The sequence below is a fragment of the Cyanistes caeruleus genome, chromosome 11, assembly GCF_971803275.1.
Source record: "Cyanistes caeruleus chromosome 11, bCyaCae1.hap1.1, whole genome shotgun sequence".
Taxonomy (NCBI): Eukaryota; Metazoa; Chordata; class Aves; order Passeriformes; family Paridae; genus Cyanistes; species Cyanistes caeruleus.
In genome coordinates this window covers 4984470-4998027 of record NC_141711.1, presented here as the reverse complement: position 1 = coordinate 4998027, position 13558 = coordinate 4984470, and the positions used below count along the sequence as shown (strand labels likewise).

Below are 13558 nucleotides of genomic sequence, written 5' to 3'. Positions count from 1 at the left end.
GAACAATGCTACAGTAGAAGTTATACATATTCAGAACAAATTTATTCCCAGTAATAGTGCAATTTACCCTTTTTTCCCCCACCTCTCCTCCTTTTGGATTTGCCATGGAATAATTGGAAAGGGAAGGGAAATCAAGAAAACATAAAGAAAATTAAGAGATTGTTTGTTATTTGTATTTTGTTCACCTAGCCAAAGGATAATGGTAATAACGAATACTTAATGTTATATATATATCTATATATTATTTATTATATTTATACACAAAGGTTATTTTTGTATTTTATCTATATCATATTGTTATATTATAAAAATATTTCAGTGTTCCAAGAGAGGACAGCAGCCAGTAAAAAAATTACACCTGTGAATGTGCTGTCAGCTCTACCCAACCATGGCAACACCTCCTTTTCACCGTTCCCTGCCCTTTCCCTCCTCTCTCCAGCACAACTCCCAGGTCACCTCCAGTTTTTCAGCCCTGTCCCTTCTCCCCACAGCCCCCCTGGTCAGGGATGCTGCTCCCCTCTCCTGGCTCAGACTCAGGGGAATTCAGGACCTTTCCCCCTCTTGTACCTCCCTGCAGTTTGTGACATGAATATTTTCACTCCCCTCATTTTTTGGCTCTGTCCCAAGGAGGTTTCCACACATTTCACTTGATTTATCACCACATTCCCAGCAGCCTCTTGAGCTCCAGGCTTGAGAATGACTCTCTGCCTGTTTTACCCATCTGAAACCTTACACTTGTTTGTCCCTCCTCACCTCTCTGGTTCCCTGTGTGCACCTCTCTCCCCCCAGACACAAAATGCTGTTTTCAGCTGCACTTTTGGCACAGTCCAAGCTGCAGGGTTTGGGTGAGGCAGCTGGACTGGGCTGGGCTGAGCCAGCAGGGCTCCCACTCTGAGCCAGGCCTGGAGTGACAACCTAGAACAGAGGCTGGGCAAGATTAAGAGAATAAGAGAAGTTTTTTTATTAAAGGACTCCAGTAGATACACCTTGGGCAGTCCAAAGTCTCCCAGAATGGTCACACAATTATAAATTTGTCAGTTTATATCAGGTGCAATCCTCCAATTACAGCTTCAGCTAATGAAGTCATTTATTCCAGGTCTGCTCCTCCCCAATTCACTTTTGTTTAAACTTTTTGGGGCCTGTGAGGTGTCCTTGAGCTTCAGGCCTAGAGGGATTGTTTGGTCTGACCAAAATGTGAAGGCAGTTAACACTTTATATGGAGTTTAGTTATACACTAATGCAGTACAGGATGTGAAAAATATAAAAGTTAAAATCCTAAGGCATCAGTAGCACCCTCACACCCAGGCCCGAGGTGAGGACCTAAAAATGCAAGAATGAGGAAAGTTCATAAATGAGCATCAAAACTCAACCTTCTGTGGCCATTTCAGGGCCAAAGTCAGAGGGGATTCAATAGCAGTTCATTTATTACAGGCAAAAAGCCCAATCCATGAGAAACGAGTGTTCAGAGGAGTGGAAGTAAGAGCTCAACTTAAGGCAAACACTGAAAATTGAAACAATTATTCAGTGTTGAAATCAAACATTTTACCTTTCTGAGCACATAAGCTCTTAAGAAGAACGTTTTCTGCAGTTTTTCTCCTTAAAAAAAATTCAGAATTAAGAGCTGTGCTAAACCCTGAGTTATCTCATTAATGGTACTGGTAAGATTAACAGCAAAAATTAAACAATTCCCTTATTACTTAATGGCTTTTAAAAAATGTATTGCTTTAATATTTATAATCAGACTCTTAAGATTAATAATGCTGATTCCCCACCTCCCCATCACAAACCATTTCTCACACTTACCCAACTTCCACAGAACTTGCCAAAGAAAAAACTGAAATTACATGTTGATGAATTCTGAAGTAAAAAGGAAAGAAACCACATGCATCCATAAATTATTTTTTATTCCAAATCCAGCTCTTGGTTGACATTGTACAGGAAACACAGGCAATCCCAAAAGCATTCGGGCCTCGCAATATTACACAAAGTCCCAAAACTGAGTTCATCACACTGATGCCAAGGTGCCCCTTAGACTAAACTTGGGTAAACTGGAGACACCAAAAAAAATTTGAAAAAAATCAGAAGTGGGAAGGAACTTCCCATGGTAGGAAAACTTAACCCAGAGCTATATCCTGCCTTAAGTGGCCCAAAAGTCTCTCTTTGATTCCCTCAAATTCCAGCTTCCAGACACACCCAAGATGGTCCAGATGCTGTTCAAGTCACAATCCAGACCTCTGCTCTTGTCCAAATTCCCTCAGGATTTATTGGCAAAACCCAAAAATCCAACCAAGCCTCCTTCTGCTGCCAAGAAAATTTTGTACTATTTGTGAAGTTAATCAACACAGACTTTTCATCCCAGCAATATTAAGCCATAAAGGCTGAATAACACATTGGCCATCAAGTGTTGACACTGCACTCAAATTTGCTGAAACTGGTGAATGTTGGCAGGATATTTTGCCCTTGGATTAAGTCCCTGCAGCCTCTCCTCTCCACATATGTTCAACCATTTGTTTTAGTGATCACTTGAAAGAGCAGCTCCTCATTAGCTGCTCCTGTGCAGACCCAAGCACTCACTCACTGCCTTCAGCAGCCTCACAGGAAGTTCAATAGATACAAAGATTTTCACAAACCAGTCTTCAAACCCCCTGCACTAAAGCCAGCAGTGCAGGAGGGCAGCATCACTGAATGATGATGGTTCATTAAGTAAATAGAATGGTTCTTAAGTAAATAGACCTGAATATCACTTTGGACCTCAGAACATCAGCCTGTCATGGCAGGAGAAAGCAGAGACATGTGAGTCCCTGCAATTAATAGAATTAAAACCATTTGCCTCTAAAACCTGGCAAATTACCAAAAATCTTACACTTTTTTTTTTTAATTAAAAAGCTTTTTTAATAAAAAAAATATGTGCACAGTTCATAATTAAATGTCTTCTTTCCTTTGACTTGGTTTCATTCAAACACAGACATTTTACTGGCTTAGGTTTTATATATATTTTTTTTACTTTAAAAATCCCACAAGGTAAAAATCCCAACCAACACATACAAATACAAGAAATGGTATTGCTCTAGGACTTTTTCTTTTTCCCCTCATATTAAGAAGTGCAATTTTGCTTCTATGGTCCTTTAAAGTGAAACAGTTTTCTCCACAAAACAACACTCTCCAGGAAGAATTGCACCAGGTACAGAAAATATATGAAGGTCTCAGCTCTCCCCAGCTTCCCCTATGCACTGATTAAGGTGGTGAGAGTTCCATATGAAAATTGTGCTTACAGTAACACATCCCTACCAGTACAGACAGGTCAGTAAATGCACCCACACTCTGTGAAATTGCAGGGGAAGGGAAGCCAATACCATCTACAATTAGAGCAGTGAAATGTTTGTATTTAGCAGAACTCTCCTCTTTTCCATACAAACGAGTGCCTGCCCCGAGCCACCTGTATGGCTGAACAGCAGGTCCAGCACAGGGATACATTCCCCAAAAAATCCATAATTTAACACACAACTCCAGGGTTTTATCTCACTGAACTTGATTCTTCTGCACATCCTCCTGGCCCCACTTAAGACAAAAGAACTACTACCTTTATTTTCCCCACTAGAACATCTCAGCTCCAGGGGGAATTTCAAAAAGAATTCAGCTTTGGTTTAATATTCCCTTCACTGAAAACAGTGAACTGTGCTACTGGCTTTGGAAAGATTTCATTTTAAATGTTTTCTGGATTAACTCTTCAACATTTTGAGGAAACAAGAATATTAAAAATTAGTCTTTTAGTGACTCCAAGAACAGGGATCCTCATCAGTTCCTTTCCTTTCAGCTGCAACTCAAAGACACTCTACACGTTTTGTCATCTGCCCTTAAAAAAACTAGAAGGCCATTCCTTTCAGAATCCTCAAAAAATTCAAGTTTTATTCCAATTTGCTCAAGCTTTCCAATGCAGAGTGCTGGGTTATGTGAAAAAGTAGGAAACACCCAGATTACCTGAATTTTTAAGTACTCACTTAGGAAAATATTTACCTGCTCTGAGACAGAAAACTCAGTGAACCTACTGTGCAGATTTCTTGTATTGGAGCATTTATAACTACAGGGACAAGAGTCAAAGTTTATATTTAAATGCAAAATCATAAGACTGTGCTCTCTAATGTGAAAATGTTTTTAAATTTAAAGTAGAAGCTTGCAGTGTCTGTTGACCCTGGATCTACCCCAGAAAACCTTACATGAAATGGGTGGACATATCTTTGTATAAAGAGTATTTCAGAATCAGGAATGTAGAAATACAGTGCAAAAAACCCAGAAATAGTCTGAAAAATAGTTTTTACATATAAAAACCTCCCAGATTAGAAAGGAATAATAAAGACAAGGTGCTAAGAAGTGGTCTGACCAATTAAATAACCCACAATGGGTTATTTCCCTCACTGGGGGAAATTGATTTTTTTATGGGCTTGTAGTGACAGGACAAGGGGGAATGGCTTCAAACTGACAGGGAGTGGGTTTAGATTGGATACAAGGGATAAATTCTTTGCTGGGAGGGTGGGGAGGCCCTGGCACAGGGTGCCCAGAGAAGCTGTGGCTGCCCCTGGATCCCTGGAAGTGTCCAAGGCCAGGCTGGATGGGGCTTGGAGCAGCCTGGGATAGTGGAAGGTGTCCCTGCCCATGGCAGGGGATGGAATGAGATGGGCTTTAAAATCCCTTCCAACTCAGACCATTCTGTGATTAATTAAAAACAGTATTTCAATCAGAAGTCTAATTTAGAATTCATCATGTTTTACCCTAAATGGCCACTTCGAATGCTGTGAAACATGATTTGCAGCCAGAAGCACCAAATACATAAATTCTTCCACATCAAAGGAGTAGTTTGTAAATTTTGGATGTTCTCCCAGTGTTGGGTGGTGTCCCTAGAAAAACAAGATGAGGGCTTTTAGACAGAAAAAAAAAAAATATCAATACATCTTACATTCAAAAAAACAAAAAAAAAAATCAAGGATCTGCCATTTTAATTTATTATTTCTGATCCACTGATCTGCTCTGAGGCAAAAGAATCAGCAAAGGAACTGCATAACAGCCATGCTGTGAATGGTTCATGGCCAATTAATTTCATTTCTCTTCTTCTCTCAGCCATTAATATCAAATGATTTCTTAATCTTAACAGGGAAGTTAATTTGGCCTAAAGAATGAATATCATATTTCAAATACCAGGACATAGGTAGGTAAAGCAGGATAACTGTGAAGTCCTTCAGTTACAGCACCTCACCCTTCCAGTGTGGCCATCATTACCTGATCCTGAGGGAATACTTTATTCCTTTTCCTCCAAGTGATGTAATGAATGCCTCTCAGCCTTGCCAAATCCAGGTAACAACGTTCATCTTCACAATTGTACCTAGGGACAGGCAGAAAAAACAGATTTACCTACAGAGATTATGCTGAAGTTACCAGGGTGAAACAGGAAAAAATTTGAAATGTTTGCTGTCCTGTTCTAAGGCACCAAAACCATGGACAAATTCTGCTCCACTGAAACAGCAGCAAGGGCTGCCTTCTGCTCTCAAGATGTGGCCTTGGAGGCAGTTTGAGGCACATCTGCAGGTCAGACATGTCCCTGTTCAGCTGCAGCAGCTCTTGGACATGTGGAAAACAATCCCTGAGCGTCTGAACTTATTTGGAGACTGGACAAAACACTCTCGAGCCAAGCCTATGCTGCAAAACACCAGTTCTGCAGCCTTCCCACAGCAGAATTTCCCAGGATGGAGAATTCAGAGCTCTTCTAACAAGCATTCTGGATTTCTGCTTTGTTCTGTAGAGGGGAGTGTCTGCTAACACCCCTACTTTGTGACAAAATATGTTTAAAAGGAAGCTACAAAAGTAATTTAGGCAAAACACGACAACACAGGACTGACCTTGGCCAGCAAGCTGGAGCTCATGTCCTGAGCAGAAAATGGAGGAGATAAAAACCTCCAGGGGGTTGCTAGCACATAATCAGTTCATATCAATAACAGCCCTGGACATGCACATAATCAATTCACCTGGATCACTAAAACATCATTAGATCTCAGACTCACCAGGCAGAACCTGAGCAATGAGATTTTCTCATTGTTTGCCTTTTTCCCATTATATTTATGCCATGGAAGATTAAGAAATCACAGGCTAAGCCTGTGTGATATAATTACACTGTATTTTATAATGAAAGCTTTCTCTGATTTGATCCCCAGGAGAAGAAGCTGCCAAATTTGAAGTCTAAACAAGGCTGCAAGACAAACAATCATGGTCAAATACCAGGGAGAGGCCTCATGAACACACAGCAGCAACCAGGAGCAGTTGTGTGTGCAATAGAGGGGTAAGGAGGGACAGACTTACAGCTCAAACACAACAGCCCAGTCTGGCAGAAAGAGCAGGTGGGTCAGTCCAGCTCCATGAATCCCAATGAATATATCAGAGTTGTGGGTAATTCTCAATTGCTCCGAAAACTCGAGTTCCCTGCAGACAACACAGCAAAAGTGGTGATGATGTGGCAGCTCTACCCACCCCAGCAGAACATGGGAAAAGCACAAAATTGGCTTAAGGGAATATTGAAAGAGAGAACTGATTTTTCAAGGAACAATACTAAGAATCACAAATGCTGTAACTCAGCATGGAAGTAAAAGAAATGCAGGCAGGTTGCAAAACTTCACAAGAATTTGTTTCAAAAATATTCCTGTCAAGGTTTTTGTCAGTTTAAGGGTTTTTCTTTTTACTTGCCTTTTAAAAAACTGCATCACCTTAAAAAAAAACCAACCCAAAACTAGGAACAAAATACCCCAAACAAAACCTAAAAACCCAATATAAAAGACCTGTTTCTGAACTGTATTCAGTGTCATGTAAAACACACAGATAAACATCCTCCCACTGTCTCTGTTTGGTCAGAACACAGATGTCTCAGTGCTGCTTCAGTTTCTCACTCCTCCTGCATGATTCATGACAGCTCCAGTGGAGCTGCTGCCACGTGGGACAGGCATGAACTGTTTGGGAACTTTTCCTTCAATCCATTTCTTCCTGGCACAGTGCCTACTACACCTGGCACCACAAACTGACCTCAAGTGGTGTCTTCAGGGGCCATCAGAGCAGCAAATAATCAGAGTTTATTTTAAATCAATTTTAAAATTGATTTCAATTTAAATCAATTTAAAATTGATTACTAAACTAGGGCTCACATAAAATAAAACCCTGACATCAAAGAAGAGAAACCCCTGTTAACACAATTACTGCAGAGCAATATGCAAAAAGGGTGATGGGAGCAGAGCTGGCTTTGGGAGAGGGAACAAAAGGGATTTCAAACCTTGTTCTTTGTGCAGCAGCTTTAACCTGAGCCTGCTAGCCCTAAGTAGTGCAATATGGAATGGGTGTGCTCAACTACCTGACCCAACACTTCTCCTCCCCAGTCCCTGGTTTTGGCCAGCTTAGACCTGGGGACAGACAGACCCAGCTGGCAGCAGCCAGCTCACAGCAGTGACTCACTTGTACTTGTAGTCCACCACCCTGACCTCCAGCGTTGACACTGTTTTCAAAGCATTCACAAGCTGGGGAGAATAACAAAAAGACAAGGATTTGGTGTCCTCCTAGCCTCAGTTTCTCCCTACATAAAGATAATCCCAGTTCATTTTTGTCAGGCACTAACAGCAGAGAATGAAAACAGGTATGAAAACATTAAATATTATCATTTCACCATGAAATAAGCTTTTACACATGTCCATGAAGTTGCATGATTCAAAAACATAAATCAACATGAGAATTCATTATGTTCTGAGTGCACAAACTCTGCACAAGGGCTTGTGCATTACAATCTGCATGCATTACAAAGGGTTTTGTTAGACTTCAACTCTGGAGATGCTATAAATAAAAGGAATAATCTGAAAGTGAAATAATTTAATTTTATCAGATCTGCAGTGTCTGTTTGCTCAGAGGAAATACTTTTAGTATTACATTTGTAGTCTTCCACTGGATATTTGGAAAGGACAGCAAGGTTCAGTGTCTGGGATACAGAAATGGAGACTGCCTAGAAGACATTTTAGAGCAAATTAATATAAACATTGGACATATTTGTCTGAGATTTGCCAGAAAATAGATGTCTTGGCTGTACCTGAAAAAATAAATCGACCCAAATAGCAAAATTTAACTTCTAATAAATCTTTTTTAAAGATATAAAGGACCACACCTCATTCTGGTTTAATATTCTCCGGTAATCTGTGCTGCGTGCGAGGATGGTGACTCGAATTTTCCCATCCTAAAAAGAAAGAAGCAGCAGTGTATTAGCTAAGAGGCAGCTCTCACAAAAAAAAAACAATCCCAAACTATTCTGTATTTATTTCTGTCAACTATTTGAGCAACTAAATACGTTCCTTCCACATGCAATAAATGATGTAACCACCTTAAAATTCACATTGTATTTTCTGATGGATTCAAAGCATGAAAACCTTCATGAAAGTCTGATTACTAACCAAGAACTAAATATTTTCTGAAAGATTTATTTTATTTAGTACAAAAGAGCCTTTGTATTACACATTACATGGCAGTTTTTGAAAGCAGGAAAGCAGCTTTCTGGATGCCTTGTGCATGAGTTCCTTGGGAAAAAAAATATTTTACTTCTATAACAGTTCCTCCTTTTACCTCTTTTAATTAATTGGACTCACAGGGGTGAGCATTCCAAGTGAAATGAAGAGATTTAACTGCATGACTCCCATTAGTGTCAGCAGGAGAAGCATAACTAAATGTCTGTGCAGAGCCATGAATGTGCCCCTCAGCAATAATATGTGGGCTACTCTCCAGCAGACAGCTAGCCCAGAACTGCCCTGGCCACAAGGGCAACGTGCAAAAACCATCAGTGTGAGCAGCAGAGAAGCCCAGACCAGACAGATGGTGCTGGGCAAGCATGGAAGGACCAGATTCTGCTGCTTCCAGCTCTGAGCCGAGCTCAGCAGTACCCAAGGCTTGGATAAAGGGATAATCCCTCTGCTCTGGGATCCCCACTGCTGCTCCATGGAACACGTGTCTGACTCAGCTGGGAAGGACACAAAGGCCTCCAGCACAGAGAATGGAAACAGGGATGGGACCCTAAGGTCAGAAGGAGAAAGCTCTAAAGTCTGTCCTACAGAAATAAGACATGAGGGCAACTTCTACAAACATACACAAATGTTCTCTGAACAGGGAAACCTTCACAGGGAAAAACCAAACCCTAAATATCATGTGGAAGGACAAAAAGACAAAAAGTACAGATACACTCCCATTCCCCACTGGGTTCAGTTTGTTCTCTGGCAAGAACCAGCAGCTCCATATTGCAGTTCTCACACCTTGGGTCCCTCCTGGGTAATATTTAATCTGTGCAGCACATGCTGGGAAAAGGCTCGGAACAGCCCCGTACCGTGACAGCCAGAGATCTGAAATTTAAAAAGCAGTTGTTAACATATAAAGTTATTTTGCTCAGAAAACTTGAGCTTTGAGATCAGGTTTTTACCATTCTTGTGGAACAAAAGCCCAGTATCATGCACTGAGCTATTCACTGCAGCACAAGTGGCACTTTCATTTGGGAAGAAATATAACTCTAGTGTTAGAGCCTGAGTGTGTGAGCTAATACCCTCAGGGAAGCCTGACTGTGTCCAAGCTCTTGTGTTCTGCAAAAATACCAGTTAGTTCACAGTGCCCACCCATTAAAAGGGAATAATTTGCACCTCCTGAGCTGTGGCATAGGAGACTGCACACAACCAGCTGGAGTAACTTTAAAATCCCAATCTTTAGGGAAGATCATTCTGCTTGGAGTTGGAGCCTTCACTGCAGTGTATTTCATGATATTGGAGGGATTCCCCAGGTCAGATTCCACCCTGCCACACCCTCCTGGTGAGCACGGATGGGTAAAGGGACTCACCAGAGGTGTGTTGTAGAACAATCCATAGCGCATGCGGGGCAGCAAAGAGAACACGGCTTCTTTAAAGCACACCTGGGTAAAGGGGACCACAAGGAGTTACACCCCGAGTTACACCCTGAGTTACACCCCACTGCTGCCTTCCCCCAGCCCATTCCCTGCCAGCCCTGCTCCTAATGAGCCAGCAATTACTGCCCCTGCCAAGGACAGCCTGACTCCCTCGGCTGTGCAAATGAATAGAACAAAGATCCCAAATGAGCTCCCACTTGGAACAGGCAAGTGTGGGAAGAGGTGATGAAAACACCCCAAAACAGAACATGGACTAAAGAGAAGGAAACCAGTTAGTGAGTTTAGGGCTAGACTGAAGAGGGCAAAATGAGCTCTGGATGAATGGATGCATTTTTTGGTGTAATATTTTTTTTTTAATGATAATCAGCAGGAATGCCAAGAGTTACAGGGGGAAAGAAACACCTCAGGGGGAATCAGAAGACTTTAGAAAGGCCATTTGAAAACCCTTAATTTCAGTCAGGAGTCCTGAAGAAGCAAAACCCATTCTTAAATAGCACCTCTCACCAGTTTTTGTGTCTCAGGACAGAAAAGTTAGGTCCATCTATATAAAGGACAGCCACACCACAGAATCAGGTTACAGCTCTGTCTCTTGTTTCTGAGGTGGAATACTCATATTACACAAATTAAACATGCATGGAAGGTATTAATGCTTTCCTCTGGGTCACCCATAACCCCAAGCAGCTTGTTAAGTTGTCATATCTGGTCCCTAGTGACCATGACTTAAAACAAAATATAGAATTCCATACCCTTTTGGAGTCAAAAGTTTTCAAGTGAATTATTTCATGGTCAGTAAATGCCTTCCATGTCTCACTGAACAGGTCACCGTAGCCATATGAGCTCTAGGAGGAAAACAAAAAAACCAAGGGTACAACAATTACACAAATGCACATGAGAACCTCTCTTCATAATTCACAGGTTCTGTATATAAGTTTTATATATACAGTTAATATGTGCAACACCACCACAGGCCCCAAGGCAGCCTAACACAGAACACAGACATTACACAGCACCAAACTCTGTGTTTCCACTGGCAGGCAACTAAAATTACCTCTCAGGTAGTTAATTTTTAATAAAAACTTCTAAAAATTAGCAAACCAGACAATTTCTTTGGTAACAAATTATAATTTCTGAGTTAGGAATGAGAACTACTAACTACTTTTCCCAGAGTCAACAGAACACAAGTTATATTTGAAGAAACACAAACAGGGATGGGAGAAGGTCTGCACCTCAACCCTTGAGATTAAAAAAAAAAAAACCCACCTGGAAATTCAAGTGCAGCACTGAAGGTTGAGGTAAAAAGTCACAACAAGCTTGTTTTGCATATGAAACCTGTCTCACAAATTGAAGGCAATGATCTGATTTGATGGAAGAAACACCTAGGAGGTTTTTATACAGAGCAGTAACACCTTTCCCTTTTGCAGCAACGTTCTGTGGGGAACTTTTAAAGAGACATCTACTCCCTACACCATTATCCCAGCAGCAGGGGCTCCTGCCTTCTGTGTGTCACCTTTCCTGCACATCCCAGGGCTGAGTCACCACCTCTTGCTCTTTGAATGCAATTAAACCTGCCCTCAGTAGCCCTGGTGCAGATTCTTGCTAAAGCTTCCTTTCAACTCTGGGGCTGGCTCAGGCTGCTGGGAAAGTTGTGTGGGAACATTCTAAATAAGAAATTTGAAAATAGGACTACAAATGATAGCAGGAGAGAACAGAAATCTGGTGAAATGTAAAAGAATCTAAAGGGCATCAGATTTCCTTCGGTTCAAGAGGCCTTCCTCTTGCTCTGCCATTGGGATTTAATGAATTTTACAGTCCAGACTCCCTTCTGGCCATGCATTACAAGAACTGCTCTCCCAGATTAGAAGTGGAGAACTGATGAAAGCACCACTTTCTAACCCTCTCTGTTCTCCTTAAAAGTGCTTTATAAACATTTCTTCCCTGCATTTGCAGAGGATCTGCACACCAACACCCACTGGAATTCCTGCTCATTTTCTGCTTTGTTTAACCTACATCTAAGGGCATTACTCTTTAATAAGAACAGTAGCTAGGAAGTATGGCCAAATCTAATTACATCAAGGGGGAAAAAAAAGAGAATGAATAATAAGCTCAAGTCCACCTTTTGATGAGCACAGACAGTTCATCAGCAGATGACTGGTGCCATCACCTGGTTTTACACAGCAATGAACTCCAGCTGCCTGAGCAGGTTATGCTCATTTAAAATGATAACAGTGTGGCACTACTTTTAAAGATACATTTGAAAGAGTTATTTGGTTCTGCAAGACGATATAAGACAAAAGAGTTGCTTTTCAAAGTAATTTACAATGTTGTCTGACACCTGATCTTTTCAGAAAGCCATCCAAGCTGGATTAACAGGTCCCTGTGCAACACCTAGAGAGCTCACTTATCTGACAGATGGCACTGATTTTAGCTTTAAAATACAATAGAAGTAGAAAAAAGAGTTTCTTCTAGCCAAACAGGTTTCTCATTAAACAGCAAATGGGATATTTGCAGTTCTCTATTGAAGTTTAGTTGTCCAAACACTAAAGAAAACTCAGGATGATCACTGATTTATGATCACTGTTGTGGGAAAGTGTCATATTCAAGAACTGCTATTTCTGGACCTAATTATGCACATTATCAGGCATATTACAAATCCCTCAGTTTTTCATTTAGTTTAATACCCTCCTACACAACTTAAATACTAACCAATAAAACTAATATTACTCACAGTCATGGTTTCAATTCAGCAGTACAGCAGAAACAGCCCCACTTAAAAATTTGCTTTATGTTATCATGGCAATGTGAGAGGTGATTGAGGGGGGTAACTGCAAGAAGGCTACTTAAAGGAGTTAAATATTAAACTCTCTTTTAATATATATATAAGGATTTACTTTAGCTGTTTTCTTTACTACAGGCTGCACATTATTGATGCACAAACATGCAAGATTGCATTTCTTTTTAAATATAGAAGAAACAGTTGAGCAAATCTACTTCAATATTCCAAGAGAAAAAACCTACAAAAACCAGTTAAAACTTCAAATGCTACAGATTAGAAATACTGGTCAGGTTATTTCTGAGGTCACACTAAAGAAAGGCATAACTGTGCACTAGCAAAGCTGAGCATTCCAACAGCACATGGTTTATCATAGAAAATCTGTTCTCTAACTATTATTCATCCACCTGTGTTAAAAAGATCCAGAAATTTATCAGTTCCACATGGCTATGGCCACAAGAGAGCCATGGATTGGCTGCTAAAACCTTCAGAGCCTGTATACAGCAGAAATACAAATTTGTTAAAAGCACAGCAGACTTACAGTGTCCCACATGACTATGTTGACATCCGTACTGAAGGAATTATTGATATGCTGGGTAATGTAAAGATTGACAAAATCACAGAAGTGATGGTACATATTAACACCTGAGAAAGAAAAAATAACAATAGTATACATGAAATTTATTATTATTAAATTTAATAATAAATAATAATAAAGTTAGCAAAACACTGCATTACTTGCTCCACTTTCATTGGCTCATGCATTTTTTCTGATTAGCATCCTGCATTTTATATTAGCTTCCCCTGCTTCCAACTCCTTGAATGCTCCTAACACACTT

The 13558-nt window shown here is 40.6% G+C and overlaps 1 protein-coding gene across 29 annotated transcripts in view; it reads right to left on the bottom strand.

Annotated features, from left to right (window-relative positions):
• Window positions 1–1887: 1887 nt before the first annotated feature.
• The window catches only part of EOGT (EGF domain specific O-linked N-acetylglucosamine transferase), a 21056-nt gene continuing 9385 nt past the window's right edge, over window positions 1888–13558 (bottom strand). For all 29 annotated transcript variants that reach the window (XM_023935144.2, XM_086845768.1, XM_086845770.1 and 26 more), the window contains 9 exons: window positions 13261–13364; window positions 10696–10788; window positions 9884–9955; window positions 9312–9398; window positions 8180–8248; window positions 7483–7544; window positions 6346–6465; window positions 5272–5374; window positions 1888–4892 (listed from right to left, as the gene is read on the bottom strand). In XM_023935144.2, coding sequence (XP_023790912.2) covers window positions 4746–4892; window positions 5272–5374; window positions 6346–6465; window positions 7483–7544; window positions 8180–8248; window positions 9312–9398; window positions 9884–9955; window positions 10696–10788; window positions 13261–13364 — 857 coding nt within the window. In that variant the 3' untranslated portion in view covers window positions 1888–4745. The remainder of the gene's footprint in view (window positions 4893–5271; window positions 5375–6345; window positions 6466–7482; window positions 7545–8179; window positions 8249–9311; window positions 9399–9883; window positions 9956–10695; window positions 10789–13260; window positions 13365–13558) is intronic.